General features: G+C 45.8%; 1 protein-coding gene across 1 annotated transcript in view; it reads right to left on the bottom strand.

Annotated features, from left to right (window-relative positions):
- Positions 1-13,721, bottom strand: part of CHPT1 (choline phosphotransferase 1) — a 58,722-nt gene extending 45,001 nt beyond the window's left edge. The window contains exon 1 of the mRNA XM_073651507.1: positions 13,338-13,721. Coding sequence (XP_073507608.1) covers positions 13,338-13,580 — 243 coding nt within the window. The 5' untranslated portion in view covers positions 13,581-13,721. The remainder of the gene's footprint in view (positions 1-13,337) is intronic.
- Between the last annotated feature and the right edge of the window lie 5,765 nt (positions 13,722-19,486).

The raw sequence follows: 19,486 nt of genomic DNA, 5'->3' as shown, positions 1-19,486 counted from the left end.
CATAGCCTTAAAGTTGTGTAAGAGCTGCTCATGACTCCTTAGTCAGCAGCTTCTTCAGCCTTCATACTTTGGCTATGTGCCCACGTTGCGGACCTGAAGCATATTTTTTACGCTTCTCCCTGGCGGGAAAATCGCATGCGGATATTACATGCAGTTTTCCCGCCAGGTAGAAGCGTTTGTGAGGCGTCTTTGCATGCATTTCCGCATGCGGGTTATCAAGCACTTCTCCAAGCATCACTTGGAAAAGTGCTTGACAACTTGTTCAGAATGGTAAAAATTAAAAAAATAAACTTTATACTCACCTTCTGATGCATTCTCTGCCCCGTCCGGAGTCTTGAGCGGCTCACGCTGTTGTGTGCAGGACCTGCGGTGACGTCATTGAGTCAAGTGGTGGGTCACATGACTCGATGACGTGGCAGGTCCTTCAGACAACAGCGCGACGGAGGGAAAACATCAGAAGATAAGTATAAACTTTATTTTATTCTTTTTTTTTACAGGTTCTTTGGTACCCAGGTCTGGATGAGAGTCTCCTCTCATCCAGACTTGGGTAGCATCCGCACATTGATTCCGCTGCGCTTCCGCAAAATTAATGAACATGCTGCGGATTTTTGACCGCAGCATATACGCTGCGGAAAAATCCGCAGCATGGGCATTGACATTGCGGAATGCCATTGGGGACCATGGGGTGCGGATATACATGCGTTTTTCAAGCGTTTACGCTGCGGAAATTCTGCAGCATATACGCTTGAAAAACGCTACGTGGGCACACAGCCTTTAATGCTATGTTAACACACTTGTTTTTTTCTGCAGCTAAATCTGCTGCAAATCTGCTGACAACTTTTCTCTGGCAGGAAAACAGCAGTGTCAAAAATGCAGGTTTTCCTGCGTTTTCGCTGGGGTTTTTTCACTGTCCTGTCTCTATTTAGGCATGTACATAAAGTTCTGTGAAAAAAAAAGAATCCCATTCTATTTTTCCATCAAAAATGCTGCAAATATGCAGCAAAATACACAGGTGCATTTTTGCTGCGTATTTGCAGTGTTTTTTCCATCACCCATTACTTCCTATGGGTGAAAAAACGCTGCAAAAACACAGAAAGAAGTGATTTACCAAATACGCAAGCAAGGCAGAAAATACGCAGCAAACAAAAAGCAACATGTGTGAACAGAGAATTCTGGTTTCTCATAGACTTTGCTGGTACTGCAGAATGCAGCTGAAAATGTGCATAAAAATCTGCTGCAAAACACAACGTGTGTGAACTTAGACTAACAAAGCATTCAAACCTTCAAGCCATATAATGAAAAGAGTTCAAGAATATATATATATATTATATATACACTACTCACGAAAAGTTAAGGATATTTGGCTTCCGGGTTAAATTTCAGGATGAACCTAAAATGAACTCTAACCTTTTCAGGAGAGCTTAAAAGGTTGTCCACTACTATATAAAATGCCTCAATGTATTTAAATGGTGGAGGTAAGTGTTTTTGTAAATACTTTGCTTGTTCTTTATTGCCTGTGAGCATCCACTGCGCGCTTTCCCTCTCCTGCATTAATTGGGAGTGGGACACTGTGGATGCTGGTCTGTGACGCGCAGGGGAACCCCTCCCACAGCCCATCAATCAGCGGGGAGCGCGTCACTGAGTTACACCTGGCTGCAACCGGAACTTGACGTGACATCAGCAGATGCCAGAGCCGGCTGTAGCTGGGGGTCAAATGATGCCTTTGAGCAGTCAGCAATAGCGCCGCTCACAGGCAAGACGCACAGCAGAAGGTATTTACAAAAACACTTACCGTATTTTTCGGACTATAAGACGCACTTTCTTCCTCCAAAATTTTGGAGGAAAGTGAGGAGTGCGTCTTATAGTCCGATATACATAAATACTGTGGCTGTGGGTGGAGCGACAGCAGCGGAGTAGCGGGGCACAGGAGGCAGCAGCCGCCTGCTACAGCCTACACTGTGCCCGCTACTAAAGAAAATGGATATTCACTGCTCCCCATGCCCATCTACACCAATGAGCTATTCAAGCATTATTGCATCACGTATCATCGCTATATAGATGTCATTTTTTTGCATCTGGCAGGGCCCCTTAGAGACACTTTTTAGCTTTTTCAATACTCTCAATTCCATTAGACCGGAATTGCAATTCACATTGAACCATGACCAGTCCCGGATATCCTTTCTAGACACCATGGTGATTAAAGATTCCGTTGGCAATCTCACAACTGACTTATTTTCAAAACCCACGGATTGCAATAGTCTCCTACATTTTTCCAGCTGCCATCCTAGAAACACAAAAACAGCCTTCCCCGTTCCCATTTCCATCGGGTTACTCGCATCGTCAGTAACCCGGCCCTTCACCCTGAACGCCTACAGGCTATGTTGTACAAATTCGAGGATAGACACTATCCCATCAAATTACTAGAAAAAGAAAAAACAAGAGCACTGGCACCTAGGCAGGAACATCTCCCCCACAGGGACAAGGAACGTGTCCCCTTTGTACACACATATCACCCATTGATGTCCAAAATACACACTACTATTAAAAAACATTGGCCTCTCCTTTCAAGGGCCTACCCGGAAATCCCCGCCTTTTCCAATCCAGCTCTCATGTGAAGCAGACGGGCCACCAACATTAGGGACAAAATCATTAAGGCAGATCTAGGCAGCTCCCAAACAACGTCTACTCAGCGCACGCAGACAGGGCACCTTTCCTTACCTTAGCTGCGCAGCCTGCTCTAACATTACCAAATCAGACTCTATCTTACATCCCAGAACAGGTAAAAGTTATCCCATAAGAGGATTCTATACATGCGACTCCAATTTTGTAGTCTATGTCATCAAGTGCCCTCGTGGCCTACTCTATGTAGGGCAGACAACGCAGCACATTAGAGAGCGCATCGCCAGCCACAAGTCCACTATCCGCTGTGGCATAACTTGGCTTCCACTTCCAGATCACTTCTCTAAATGCAAACACACGGTAGCCCAACTCAGTTTTCAAGTTATTGAGCACGTTCCGAGACCAAGACGAGGTGGCGATCATGTTAGAAAGCTCAAACAGTGGGAATCATTTTGGATCTACACTCTGCAAACATTAGCCCCTAGAGGACTTAATAGGGAAATTGACTGGATCTACTAAACACAACCCCCCCCCCCCTCCTCCTTTTTTTGACAGACACAATGACTTCACTCCATCTACAGGGGTAAGTACACCTTTCACTCTTCCCCTTTCCTCTCTACAATGCCAAACCGTTAAAGTGTATCCACACCACCCTCTTGTGCCACCTCCTAGCAAACCTCATACTACCTACCCGACATCTCCAGCTTAGATATTTTACCACCCCTTCCATCTAAGCAGTCCCCATATAGACACATAGACCACACTCCCGTTTAACCTATCACTACTGCCCTGCCTCAACCATGTCTTGTATCCCTCATATACTAACCATCAGGCTATTCACACTTGCACCAGTCATCTTGAATACCCTTCTATTTAAGCACAACTTACAAGTTACCAAGAGTATCTTCCCTATTAGTCTGGCTTCTCACTTACTGCCCTTGCGCCAACCTCCTGGTTAGCTATCTATAACTGTCACCATTCAACCCTAACAGTGCATTATTGCCACTCCTGCAACAGATCCCTCTCACACTGCGCATGCGCCCACTGTCCAACGCTACACACTGGTTACTATGACAATCCTCAAGCAGACAGCTTCCCCCAACAGGGAAACACTAGTGCGACGTCACATCTGGCGGCACGTCCCCTTTGGGTGACGCGCTTCCGGTCTGGCAGCTGCGCTCCCTGTAAAAAGCCCACACTCTACCTGCTATGCCACAGCCTTCACCAGCGAGGCGCGGGAGCGCCACTGCACACCTCCTCCAGACAGGACTTTGGCTACAGCTGTCTACATCCGACAAGCCTTGGCACCACTATACAGGTAACACCATACTCACTGTCTTCCCTGTTTACCAGCGGCTGTTTGTGCTCTCAAGCACTCCGTTAGTAACCTCCCCCTATATAATATTTTCCCCCCCAGGCTTGCAGTCTACAAACACCAACTGGATATTTACCAGGTATTCCAAAGTATCACATTGCTCTGCCTCCTACCAATCCATGTATCTTTGCTAACACAGTATATCCCTGCATTGCCTTCTAGCCCTCTACCACAGTGGTCCCTTCTCTCTCTACAAACCTAAAAAAAAACAGGTTCTGCACAAACCAGTATCAAGTAAGGATTTTTTGCTTATATCTCTGTATGAACATGTATATATGTACACTGTGTTCCAAATTATTATGCAAATAATATTTTCTCAGATTTTCCCAAATTACCTATATGAATTGCAGTCATTGTAATTTTCCAGTCAAATAACTATTAGAGTACAATTGAAAGGTTTTTGTACAAACTGCCTATGATAACAGTATATTTTTTAAAAAATAAAAAACTCAAACTGCACTCAAAATGCATGTTCCAAATTATTATGCACAGCAGAGTTTTCAACCTTTTCATTTTAATAAAGAACAAAAAAATGCATGAAAATGATCTTGCTACGGAATGCACGGTTCTTCTTCTTGAACCATGGAAGGAAGTGCTGTTTGAGAAACTCAACATACATTATGGAGTTCATCTTTACCCCTTCAGGGATCCTAAAGGGGTTGACAATCTCTCTCCCCATGATTCCAGCCCAAAACATTACTCCACCTCCTCCTTGTTAGCGCCGTAGCCGTGTTTGCATGGGGTGTCCATCAACCAGCCATCCTCCACTCCATCCATCTGGACCATCGAGATCATTTCATGCATGATAATGCCCCGTCCCATGCTGCACATAACACATCTGCATCTCTAGCTGCTATGGGCATAAAAGGGGACAAACTTATGGTGTGGCCCCCATGCTCCCCTGACCTCAACCCCATTGAGAACCTCTGAAGCATCATCAAAAGGAGTGTCTATGATGGCGGGAGGCAGTTCACATCTAAGCAACAGCTCTGGGAGGGTATTCTATCCTCATGCAAAACAATTAAAGCAGAAACCATCCAAAACCTGACAAATTCAATGGACGAGAGAGTTCAGAAGCTCCTTTCGAACAAGGGGTCCTATGTGCAAATGTAACATCACCTAGAATAAAGTTTTGAGTTGAAAACTGTTTGATTTCAGTTTGTAATAACCTGCTAATGCTTATAATTTCAAAAATGACCATTTTTTTGTTCTTTATTAAAATGAAAAGGTTGAAAACTCTGCTGTGCATAATAATTTGGAACATGTATTTTGAGTGCAGTTTGAGTTTTTTATTTTTTTAAAAATATATTGTTATCATAGGCAGTTTGTACAAAAACCTTTCAATTGTACTCTAATAGTTATTTGACTGGAAAATTACAATGACTGCAATTCATATAGGTAATTTGGGAAAATCTGAGAAAATATTATTTGCATAATAATTTGGAACACAGTGTATATATGAATAATTGTGTACCCTCATACCCACATGTCCCTTCCCCTTTTCTTTCTTTCCCTCCCCCTTCATCGTAGTCCCCATCTCCTTCCTCCCCTTCCTTTTTTCCCCTCCTTTAATCACGTTGCTTGTGTTACTTTGTTATTTCACCATTACTGCAACTAATTGGATGTACCTTTATATTTTTAATTTTATTTTTGTTTAAACCGACATATTGGTATTTTCATACCTATTCTCCTCTTTTACAGTAGCGACTGAAATGAAAAAAGTCACTTAAAGGCTGAAACGTCTTCTCTTGTGTCGCCACTCACTATTGGTTTGTTATAACTATTTTACTCACTGAGTTTGTTGTACCAATGAATAAATTTTGCATTTCTTCACCTGAGAGTGCAATGAATTAATTTATATTGATTGGTAAGGGTCTGACTGCTGGAACCTGCACCAATCGGTAGAATGTGGAGCTTTTATCCCAACTAGACTGGAGCGGCATGTGTGACTTGACCACTGATCCATTCATTCCCTCAGTGGCTGCGAGTGCTGCTCTTGTTTTTTTCCAGAAGCCCCAAAGAGAATGAATAGAGCTGCAGTCAGACGTCCCACCTGCAGCTCCATTTTAAAATGGGGATAAAACTTCCCAATTCTTCTGAATGGTGCGATTTTCAATGGTCGACCCCAAACGATCAATAAGTTATCACCTATCCTGTGGAGCCCATGGATCGGTGTGGTTTAACCAAAGAGCCCTTTTAATGCAAACTACCGTAATTATACATCCCAGTTATGGTGGCGCACAGTAGATGTGCAGGAGCCGTCTGTGATTTACAGTGGACATTCCACTAGAACGGACATAACGGCTAACTGGTATTTGCATATAGCTGTAGGTGGGCCCCTAGAGTCAATTCTTACTGTGGGCCCCAGACACCCCAGTCCGACGCTGGATATATGTATATCTCTATCCATCTATATCTCTAATGTGTCATGGCCATATAGATGCAGCCATGGTTAAAAGAACACATAACAGTGCAGAAAAGAGTGATCTGGCACCTAATTTGTATCGTTCCCTCGTGAAGGCCCATCTCTAAAGTGTCCTAGGAGTCATTTGTTTCAAAATGACAACACCAGGCCACATGTTGCTCTTGGTACTGAGAGCAGCCTGCGTAACCTACAGGTGCTACCGTGGCTTGCAGGGTCTCCAGACTTGTCTCCCATTGAACACATCTGGGACATCATTGGTCGGCAATTCCAAAGAGAGCTGCCAGCAGTGAATCCTGATGATTTGCGTGCCCAAGTGCATTTAATGTGGCAGAACATTCCTCATATATCCATTAATAACCTCACTGATATCACAAGGCATGTAAGTATTTTTACCCGTGACTCTCACGCTCATAACTGAATAAATCAAGATGTTTTGAAAAATTTGTTTCCATTTTTTTGTGTACATATCCATAGCATATCTATTAACCCTGTGATTTCCGTAAGTCCACGACTTTTCCTTCTTGGTGTTCCAATTTTAGATGTTGAGGAGTATACATATGCACAGACACTATAGGTACTTGCTGACTCTTGCTCCAGTCCAAATTCCAGCACAATGTGTGTCCACAGCTTCCTTCTCCATTACCACGACCTTTGGAATCTGGATTTCTAGAAATACTAATCTGTTCTCTAACATGAGGTGACCTGAGCTCAACCTTAAATAGGAACAGCTATTATAGGTAAGGGCCTGGTCACTTTTTTGTTTACATCGGAAAACTCATAATGTACACCCTAAGCCCTCATTCAGACATGAGTGATTTTTTTTAACTTATAAAAATACAGACCATTGTTTATTAGAGTTTTGATCAGAGTTTCATCAGAGTTTTGGTCAGTTTTTACCATCAGTGTTCTAAACACTGATGATGAAAAAGAAATAAAATTGCAAAGCGTCTCCTATTCATTCCAATGTCAGTCACAGACAGCACATGGATTCCGGTCCGTAATTTTCACCAGCACGTCGATTATATAGGAAATTTTTATCCATGACTCAGATAAAAAAAATGGACACGTCTCCGTTATTTTTTGCAGACCACTAGGTCAGCAAAAAAATCCGGACATGTTAACAGCTCAATAGACTATAGTGGGGACATGATCTATCTGTGAAAAACACAGATGGAACATCTACATGACACATAAAAGGCTGAATGAGGTCTAAATGTGTCCATACAGCTGAGCATTTGTAAGAACACAGTGCTATGACTGCAATATATTAAGAGGATATTTTAATGGGAGGAGGAGTGCTTCTTTAAAGGAAACCAAGTTATCAGGAACTGGAGCTGTCAGCCTTGTTAGTCTACATACCACCAAACACATTTTTCAAAGAAACAAGAAGCAAGAATGATTTGGAGTAGTCTCCCGGCATACATTTTTTCAATAACTACATGGAGTAGCAAAGTCGCCTGTGTGTAGTTACAGATTAAAAGAACGCTCCACGGTAAACTGCTGTGCTTCTAAATCAAGTACCCTCAATGTGCACTAATTACATCAATTAACCCCAAGGCTAAGTTCATACACTGCTCCTGGCGTGCTTAGACTAGTCAGCGCAGTCTAAATACCCCCCCAGACACATGTACAAGTTCTAAATGCTGAGAACCTTGCTCTGCTGTACCTCCAACATGCCTCCGATTGTATAAGGTGACAGATATTTTTCTTTCAGACTCTAAATCAATCGGACAAATACAATTGTTGCATACTTCATCAGATGTAATTACTGAAGCATTGCTAAAAAGAGGGAACAGAACCGTACGTACAGAAGTCAGGCTCTCACAATCTGAACTCCGGGACATTTTTCTACACCTGGTGTCCAGTCCTTTTTTATTTTAGGTACAAGACCAGGTTGGACCATATATTGAGAGGTTTGGAGTTTTTTTGTAAACAAAGCACCAGGTAGGATCAGATTTTCCTATGAACAAGACCTTATTCCCATCCAAGGAATTTCTGCAGAATATCTCATTACATGTCTGATAGACACCAGTGTCTATCTCAAGAAAGGTGCCCCTTTCACTCTGAATAGGGAGGAGGGATGCAAGCTCAGCTCTCTCCATTCACTTCTCTGGGAGGCCTCATAAAATTGCTCAGAAATTTTCAGAACTCCCATTGAAGTGAATGGAGAGGGCAGCTCATATGCCCTCAGTGGTGCAAGACTGGGTCCTATTCCGCTGGAACCTACACTTCATAATTTCATAGCTTTTAAGGTTGAAATCAGACATAAATCTAATGAATTCAATCTATATTCTAATATATTGACCCAGAGATGTAAAAACCCCACGAGGCAGATGCTAAATGTTCCATATTAGGGGAAAAAATCCATTACCAGCTCCACATATTTACAAGACATTTAAAGCATAACCCATGAATATGCAGTATAAATATCCAAGAAGGGAGTATCCATTTAACCTGCCCATATACATAAGGTTTAAAACTATACACAAATGGTTGTTCATGATGACAGGTGGCACACTACCGTCTGCCAAAAATGTGATCGATTGAGATTTTTTGACCTTTGCTAGCTGAAACTACATGTGTATGGCATGATCGTCACTTTGCCCAAGCCCAATGTGTTGTTTTACATCTCTATAAATGTATCTCCTTGATTATCTAGTTTAGTCTGGATGGTAAGATCATTCATAGAAGTAGGCCATGGCCCCATTATCAGAATTCGGTCAGTATTTTTTCTCAGGAGTGGGAGCCAAAACCAGGAGTGGGTGATAAATGCAGAATTGGTGACTTGTTTCTATTATACTTTTTCTCTGATTGTTCCTCACCTGGTTTGGTCTAGAACTACTGAGGAAAAAATACTGACCGAATACTAACCAAATACTGATAGCGGGGCTGTGACCTTAGACAAGATCAGTAGCAGAATTTGCACCAAAATTTCACAATAAAGTACAGTACATTGTTATTGATCACGGTTTTGGCTAATTTTGGTAGCAAGATCAAAAAAAAAAATCTGCACATAAAGCTACGATGAGTTTTTGATTCTGCGTATTTTTTAAAAAATGCACATAACCCATTTCACTTAATGGGTGCAGAAAATCTGCAAGATAAAAAAACTCACCAGAAAGCTCATTATGAGAACGTAACCCAACACAGATTTTTAGACAAGTTCCACAGTTGAATTTTTACGCAACATGTGAAAGTTGCCTTAAGATATGTTCACCCTAGGTGGATAAGCTGTGTAATTTCTAGGAGGAAAGTGTATGAAGTATATAGCAGTACCAGCAAAGTGGATGAGATCTCACCAAATCTTATCCACATGCTGCATAAAGATCTGTGCGGAATCTGCTCAAAAACTGATCCGGGGTGAAGATTTTCAATCCCCAGCTAGTCAATACATAATATATTTCACCACCGATTTCACTTTATCCAATGCTTTTATGGTGGACCTATTGTAATTTTTTTCAGCACAATTCATGTCCTGTGTGGAAATAACTTTAGGCTTACCCTACACTGAAATGCAAGAGGTTATTTCCATAGGCGGGTATTCAATACCTTCCCATCTTGTCAGATCTCCATGTTGCAATCCACAGATGATAAATTATTAACAGGGAGGAAATGTACAGTACATGTTACAATGTGCACACTTCTGGGATTTACTAAGCTCATTCAACAATATTTACACACATAATAGCAACAAAATGTCAAAGATTCTACATCTCTAGGTGAACTAATACATACTCTCTAAACACAGGTTGTACCTGTCATAGGAGTGCATATTATATATATATATATATATATATATATATATCCTATAGGGTCCTTCTCAATGCTAGGGGCAGATCCAAATAAAGATCAGGGTGGCCGCAGATTGGCACAGGCTGTCACTTATAGGACCCTGGAGACCGTGACGTCTGTTGATGGGATTATAAAAGTCACAGGGAATCTGCAATCCTTTCTATGACATTACACTTTACATACATGGCCATATTTGGGGTCCATATCACATAGATCCTGAATACTATGGCTATACGGTCAGTATAATTCTGATATTACTATCAATAAGAGCACAATAAGGGTCCGTACTATGTGACTGGAGTGCACTATATGACGAGCCGTATGGCTCAGCGCGCACAGGACTGAGGAGTATATGACTCCTACAGTGAGATCACTACGGCTTGCCAGGAAAATGAAACTTATTTCCAATGCCTGAAAGAAAAATCTTGAGGATGCAATTTCTACTAGTGACAGCGCAGGCTTGTGAGGACAGTGAACTGCTGAGACTTGTCAGCTAGCAAGTGCTGAGGTGGCAGTGACACATAGTCAGGTGACAATGGGGAAGACAAACACTGGCAGCACTGCATTCAGTCCAAGCGGAGCTGCACTCAACTCTGCTACGTGTGTCTACTTTGTATCGTTCATGCATGCATACACTAGCAGACCTGGCATTGGCATTCTAGAGCATACACATATACACTGGCAGACCCGGCACTGCCATTCTAGAGCATGCACGTATACACTGGCAGACCCGGCACTACTACCATTCTAGAGCATGCACTGCTGCCATTCTAGAGCATGCACGTATACACTGGCAGACCCGGCACTGCTGCCATTCTAGAGCATGCACGTATACACTGGCAGACGCGGCACTGCTGCCATTCTAGAGCATGCACGTATACACTGGCAGACGCGGCACTGCTGCCATTCTAGAGCATGCACGTATACAGTGGCAGACGCGGCACTGCTGCCATTCTAGAGCATGCACGTATACAGTGGCAGACGCGGCACTGCTGCCATTCTAGAGCATGCACGTATACAGTGGCAGACGCGGCACTGCTGCCATTCTAGAGCATGCACGTATACAGTGGCAGACGCGGCACTGCTGCCATTCTAGAGCATGCACGTATACACTGGCAGACGCGGCACTGCTGCCATTCTAGAGCATGCACGTATACACTGGCAGACGCGGCACTACTGCTATTCTAGAGCATGCACGTATACACTGGCAGACCCGGCACTACTGCCATTCTAGAGCATGCACGTATACACTGGCAGACCCGGCACTACTGCCATTCTAGAGCATGCATGTATACACTGGCAGACCCGGCACTACTGCCATTCTAGAGCATGCACGTATACACTGGCAGACCCGGCACTGCGGCCATTCTAGAGCATGCACGTATACACTGGCAGACCCGGCACTACTGCCATTCTAGAGCATGCACGTATACACTGGCAGACCCGGCACTACTGCCATTCTAGAGCATGCACGTATACACTGGCAGACCCGGCACTACCATTCTAGAGCATACACGTATACACTGGCAGACCTAGCATTACCATTCTAGAGCATACACGTAAACAGTGGCAGACCTGGCACTACCATTCTAGAGCATACACGTATACACTGGCAGACCTAGCATTACCATTCTAGAGCATACACGTAAACAGTGGCAGACCTGGCACTACCATTCTAGAGCATGCACGTATACACTGGCAGCCCTGGTGCTGGCATTCTAGAGCATACATGTATACACTGGCAGACCTAGCACTACCATTCTAGAGCATGCACGTATACACTGGCAGACCTAGCACTACCATTCTAGAGCATACACGTATACACTGGCAGACCTAGCACTACCATTCTAGAGCATACACGTATACACTGGCAGACCTAGCACTACCATTCTAGAGCATACATGTATACACTGGCAGACCTGGTGCTGGCATTCTAGACCATACATGTATACATTGGCAGACCTGGCACTGGCATTCTAGAGCATACATGTATACACTGGCAGCCCTGGCACTGACATTCTAGACCATGCATGTATACACTGGCAGACCTGGCACTACCATTCTAGAGCACACATGTATACACTGGCAGACCTGGCACTGGCATTCTAGAGCATACATGTATACACTGGCAGACCTGGCACTGGCATTCTAGAGCATACATGTATACACTGGCAGACCTGGCACTGGCATTCTAGAGCATGCACGTATACACTGGCAGACCTAGCGCTACCATTCTAGAGCATGCACGTATACACTGGCAGACCTAGCACTACCATTCTAGAGCATACACTGGCAGACCTGGCACTACCATTCTAGAGCATGCACATATACGCTGGCAGCCCTGGTGCTGGCATTCTAGAGCATACATGTATTCACTGGCAGACCTGGCGCTGGAATTCTAGACCATACATGTATACACTGGCAGACCTGGCACTACCATTCTAGACCATACATGTATACACTGGCAGACCTGGCACTACCATTCTAGAGCACACATGTATACACTGGCAGACCTGGCACTGGCATTCTAGAGCATACATGTATACACTGGCAGACCTGGCACTGGCATTCTAGAGCATACATGTATACACTGGCAGACCTGGCACTGGCATTCTAGAGCATACATGTATACACTGGCAGACCTGGCACTGGCATTCTAGAGCATGCATGTATACACTGGCAGACCTGGCACTGGCATTCTAGATCATGCATGTATACATGTATACACTGGCAGACCTAGCACTACCATTCTAGAGCATGCACGTATACACTGGCAGACCTGCCACTACCATTCTAGAGCATGCACGTATACACTGGCAGCCCTGGTGCTGGCATTCTAGAGCATACATGTATATACTGGCAGACGCGGCACTGCCATTCTAGAGCATACATGTATACACTGGCAGACCTATCACTACCATTCTAGAGCATACATGTATACACTGGCAGCCCTGGTGCTGGCATTCTAGAGCATACATGTATATACTGGCAGACGCGGCACTGCCATTCTAGAGCATACATGTATACACTGGCAGACCTATCACTACCATTCTAGAGCATACATGTATACACTGGCAGACCTGGCACTGCCCCTAAATCCCATACACTTCCCTGCCACCTTCTTACCTCCTCGGTGGCAGTGGGGCAATAGCAGACCACAATGAGGGTAGTGATAACATTCATGACCAGCCCGACCATGGTGATAGTGTTGGGTGCCAGCCACCGGGGCACCTTCTCCACCAGCCAGTTCCAGTAGACCTGCATGAGGGGCTCCAGCAGGGAGCGACCGGCCACACTGTACTTGTGCTCCTCCAGCCGCTTCAGCTGCAGGGCCGTGAGCGGCTCCGGGAAACACAGGACACCGGCCATCCTCTGCTGCCAGCGGTCCGGTGTCGCTTCCTGCTCGGAGACGTACGCTTCCCCTCCCAGCGGGCTCAGGGGCCGGAGCACAGCGATCGTCTCAGGAATGGAGCAGCTCCTGTGCGGCGTGATGTCACGGGACGAGCTGGAGCCTCCCACCGCAGCGCCGGGCTCATAACAGGAAGCTTGGTGCACGTGTGCCGGGACCGCAGTGCTGCACCGTATAACTGGCGGACATGGGACTGATGGCGGGGGGACATGGGACTGACGGGGGGACATGGGACTGATGGCGGGGAGACATGGGACTGACGGGGGGACATGGGACTGACGGGGGGACATGGGACTGGCGGGGGGACATGGGACTGACGGGGGGACATGGGACTGACGGGGGGACATGGGACTGACGGGGGGGTGGACATGGGACTGACGGGGGGGTGGACATGGGACTGACGGGGGGGGACATGGGACTGACGGGGGGTGGACATGGGACTGACGGGGGGGGGACATGGGACTGACGGGGGGTGGACATGGGACTGACGGGGGGGGGACATGGGACTGACGGGGGGACATGGGACTGACGGGGGGACATGGGACTGACGGGGGGGTGGACATGGGACTGATGGGGGGGGGACATGGGACTGACGGGGGGACATGGGACTGGCGGGGGGACATGGGACTGACGGGGGGGGACATGGGACTGACGGGGGGGGACATGGGACTGACGGGGGGGGACATGGGACTGACGGGGGGGACATGGGACTGACGGGGGGACATGGGACTGATGGCGGGGAGACATGGGACTGACGGGGGGACATGGGACTGATGGCGGGGAGACATGGGACTGATGGCGGGGGACATGGGACTGATGGCGGGGGACATGGGACTGACGGGGGGGACATGGGACTGATGGCGGGGGGACATGGGACTGACGGGGGGGACATGGGACTGACGGGGGGGGACATGGGACTGACGGGGGGGGACATGGGACTGATGGCGGGGAGACATGGGACTGATGGCGGGGGGGACATGGGACTGATGACGGGGGGGACATGGGACTGACGGGGGGGACATGGGACTGACGGGGGGGGACATGGGACTGACGGGGGGACATGGGACTGATGGCGGGGGACATGGGACTGATGACGGGGGGGACATGGGACTGATGACGGGGGGGACATGGGACTGACGGGGGGGGACATGGGACTGACGGGGGGACATGGGACTGATGACGGGGGGGACATGGGACTGATGGGGGGACATGGAACTGACGGGCTTTCTGTGGGACTGGATATTGCATCAAGCTGAAGTTAAGCCTTGGTTCACACATCTGTATGGCATCTGTATATATAATGGTATTAATATGTACAAGACCAAAAACAGTTTCCTATGTTACCAATTTCAATGTAGCCATAAACATTGGATGCTGTTCAGATGACCCATGTGGGATCTGTCATGTTTTTGGCGCACCCATAGACGAGAATAGGGGAGCCTCATCGGGAGAAACGAGTGCAGGCTGTGATTTTTTCCCCATGGCCATTCTTTCCGTGTGTACAACACCCCTATCTGACCAGCTCCAACTGAATAATACTGGTCTGTGTGATGTTGGTTTCTTACACGGACAGCGCTCTGCCAAAGATCCAGTCGTGTGAATGAGCTCTAAGGGATTTTTTACTTTAGATGAGACTGTGCTGGAGTGGCTGATGTTATGTAAATGGCACAGTTGTTGAAGGGAGCTGAAGTGAGGGGGTGATGTCTTTTTACATGGGACTGTAATACTGTATGAAGTAGGAAGATGAAAAAAGGGCAGTGATGTTGCTTTATACAGAAGTGGCTGAAATGTGGCTAGTGATGTCTTTTTACATGGGACTGGGCTGTATGCTGGAGGGGTCTGAGTGAAGGGGTATGATACTTTTTTCCCACTGTAGTCCCTCTTAAAAAAAATAATTTAGTCAGCCACCAATTGTGCAAGTTCTCCCATTTAAAAAGATGAGGTTGGCCTGTAATTGACATCATAGGTAGACCTCAACTATGAGAGACAAAATGAGAAAACAAATCCTGAAAATCACATTGTCTGATTTAGAAAGAAATTTTTTTCAAATTTTGGTGGAAAATAAGTATTTGGTCAATTACAAACAAGCAAGATTTCTGTCTCACACAGACCTGTAACTTCTTCTTTAAGAGGCTCCTCTGTCCTCCACTCATTACCTGTAGTACTGGCACCTGTTTGAACTTCTTATAATCTTTATTTTTGTATAGTGCTAACATATTCTGCAGCACTTTACATACATTATTGTCACCAGAGAACACCTGTGGAGAACATACAAACTCCTTGCAGATGTTGTCCTTGGTGGGATTTGAACCCAGGTCCCCAGTGCTGCAAGGCTGCAGTGCTAACCACTGTGCCACCATGCTGCCCATGCCATGTTATCAGTATAAAAGACACCTGTCCACAACCTCAAACAGTCACACTCCAAACTCCACTATGGTGAAGACCAAAGAGCTGTCGAAGGACACCAGAAACAAAATTGTAGCCCTGCACCAGGCTGGGAAGACTGAATCTGCAATAGGCAAGCAGCTTGGTGTGAAGAAATCAACTGTGGGAGAAATAGTTAGAAAATGGAAGACATCCAAGACCACTGATAATCTCCCTCGATCTGGGGCTCCACACAAGATCTCACCCCGTGGGGTCAAATTGATCTCAAGAACGGTGAGCAAAAATCCCAGATCCACATGGGGTTACCTAGTGAATGACCTGCAGAGAGCTGGAACCAGCGTTACACAGGCTAACACACAATAACACACTACGCCGCCAGGGACTCAGATCCTGCAGTGCCAGACATGTCCCCCTGTTTAAGCCATTACATGTCCGGGCCCGTCTGAAGTTTGCTAGAGAGCATTTGGATGATCCAGAAGAGTATTGGGAGAATGTCATATGGTCAGATGAAACCAAAGTAGAACTGTTTGGTAGAAACTAGTGTTGAGCGAGTATGTTCTGTCTGAGTACGCTTGGGCCGAGTACCGAATATTTATAGCTGCTCGGTGATATGCTTGAATCCCTCCCGTGTGCATGATTTGCAACTGTTTGGCAGATTAAGGGTATGTGCCCACGACGCGTTTTTCAAGCGTTTATGCTGCGGAATTTCCGCAGCATAAACGCTTCAAAAAGGCTTGGTAATCCGCCCCCCATGGTCCTCAATGACAAGCCGCACTGTCAATGCCCATGCTGCAGATTTTTCCGCAGCGTTTATGCTACGCTCAAAAATCTGCAGCATGTCCATTAATTTTGCAGAAGCGTGGCGTAATCGCCGCCATTGACTTGCATTGAGACGCATATAATCCGTGTCAGTACATTTGTACTCACGGATTATATGCGTTTCAATGTGCGGATGGTACCCAGTTCTGGAGGAGAGGAGACTCTCGTCCAGACCTGGGTACCATTGTACCTGAAAAAAAAAGAATAAAATAAAAAATAAAGGTTATATTCACCTTCCGACGGCCCCCGGTCTCCTCCTCTGTGCTTGCAGGCAGGACTGAAGGACCTGCGCTGACGTCACAGTCATGTGACGACAGGTCTTTCAGTGCAGTGTCCCGCGATATCCCGGCAGCCAGGAAGGAGCGCAGCAGCACACCCCGGGCCATCGGAAGGTAAGTATAGGTTTATTTTTTTATTTTTAATCATTCTTTCGGTCACACCATATAAATCCATGCTGTTTGCATGGATTTATACAGTGTGACCTAGTAGTCAAGCACTTTCCAAGTGATGCTAAAATCGCCTGGAAAGCGCTTGTCAATCCGCATGCGGAAGCGCATGTGAATAACGCTTCAAATCCGCATGTATTTGGCAGGAAAAACGCATGTACAATCCGCATGTACAATCTGCATGCGTTTTTTCTGCCAGGGAGATGCAGAAATGCTGCAGAAATTTTCTGCTTCATTTCTGCATCGTGGGCAGACAGCCTTATTACATGTGAGGAATGTGTAAGAAATAGACATTCCTCACATGTAATAAAACTGTCAAAGAGTCGCAAATCATGTACACAGGAGGGATTCAAGCATATCACCGAGCAGCTATAAATACTCGGAGCTCGGCCGGAGCATACTCGGCGAAAGGCTTAACAGAACATACTCGCTCAACACTAGTAGAAACACAACTCGGCATGTTTGGAGGAGAAAGAATGCTGAGTTGCATCCAAAGAACACCATACCTACTGTTGCCACCCCCATGCTTCACATCATGCTTTGCGGTTGTTTCTCTGCCAATGGACCAGGATGACTGATCCGTGTACATGAAAGAATGAATGGGCCATGTATCGTGAGATTTTGAGTGCAAACCTCCTTCCATCAGCAAGGGCATTGAAGATGAAACATGGCTGGGTCTTTCAGCATGACAATGATCCCAAGCACACTACCAGGGCAACAAAGGAGTGGGTTCGTAAGAAGCATTTCAAGGTCCTGGAGTGGCCTAGCCAGTCTCCAGATCTAAACCCTATCGAAAACCTTTGGAGGGAGTTGAAAGTCCATGTTGCCCAGCGCCAGCCCCAAAACATCACTGCTCTAGAGGAGATCTGCATGGAGGAATGGGCCAACATACCAGCAACAGTGTGTGCCAACCTTGTGAAGACTTGCAGAAAGCGTTTGACCTCTGTCATTGCCAACAAAGGATATATAACAAAGTATTGAGATGAACTTTTGTAATTGACCAAATACTTATTTTCCACCAAAATTTGAAAAAAAAATCTTTCCAAATCAGACAATGTGATTTTCAGGATTTGTTTTCTCATTTTGTCTCTCATAGTTGAGGACTACCTATGATGTCAATTACAGGCCTCTCTCATCTTTTTAAGTGGGAGAACTTGCACAATTGGTGGCTGACTAAATACTGTTTTTCCCCACTGTATATGTTGGAGTGGTCAGAAAGGAAATGTTATTCTTATTTACATAGGGCTGTATGTTGGAGGGCTCTAAAGAGTGAGAAATGATATCTTTTTATATAGGGCTGTATGTTGGTGGAGAGTGGTGATTTGCACATAGTTTTGTATATTGAGGTATGCTGTGAGAAAAGAAGTGATATTATGGGAGCTTCAAAGGGTTATCCACTCCTTAAAGGGAACCTGCCATGTGAAAAAAAACATATTAAACTGCACATATGGTGTTATTGTCAGGTTAATTTTGTTCTGAACCTGCCGAGCACCGACACTTAGAGCCCCGCTGCTGGGAGGAAATAAAATTTATTCCCCCCGGCAGCATTTGGGTTCCAGTTAGAGGTGGCACCGGCGCCTGTTCGGTCATAACTCTGCATATAGAGAGTGGCGGCTGTAACTGCGCCCCCCCCGCACTGACTGACAGCCAGCCCTAATGCTGAGCGAGCTGTCAGTGTTGGCCGCTGCTCTCTATATGCAGAGTTGTGACTGAACCTAAGCCAACACCACCTCCATGACAGAATGCCGAACTCGTCCGGGAGGAGTAAAGCTCATTTCCTCCCTGCAGTGAGGCTCTAAGTGCGGGCAGTGGGCAGGTTCAGAACTCTTATTAACCTGCAGATTAACCCTATATCTGCAGGTTAATAGCATTTTTTTCACTTGACAGGTTCTCTTTAACCTCTTAACCACCTTGGGTTTTTGAATTTTCGTTTTTTGCTCCCTGTCTTCCCAGAGCCATAACTTTTTTATTTTTCGGTCAATATGGCCATGTGAGGGCTTGTTTTTTGCGGGACGAGTTGTACTTTTGATACTATATGGAGCCCATAATACTGTATGGAGGACTACATGGGACACATAATAATGTATGGAAGATTACATGGGGCACATAATACCTTATGGAGGACTATATGGGGCCCATAATACAGTATAGAGGACTATATGTGGCCCATAATACAGTACAGGTAGTCCTCGGGTTACGACGGTCTCGAGTTACGT

Source organism: Phyllobates terribilis, unplaced genomic scaffold (assembly GCF_046119375.1).
Source record: "Phyllobates terribilis strain yellow unplaced genomic scaffold, ASM4611937v1 Scaffold_11__3_contigs__length_659146591, whole genome shotgun sequence".
In the NCBI taxonomy this organism is placed as follows: Eukaryota; Metazoa; Chordata; class Amphibia; order Anura; family Dendrobatidae; genus Phyllobates; species Phyllobates terribilis.
The sequence above is the reverse complement of the archived record's forward strand: the minus strand, read 5'-3'. Positions and strand labels throughout refer to the sequence as shown.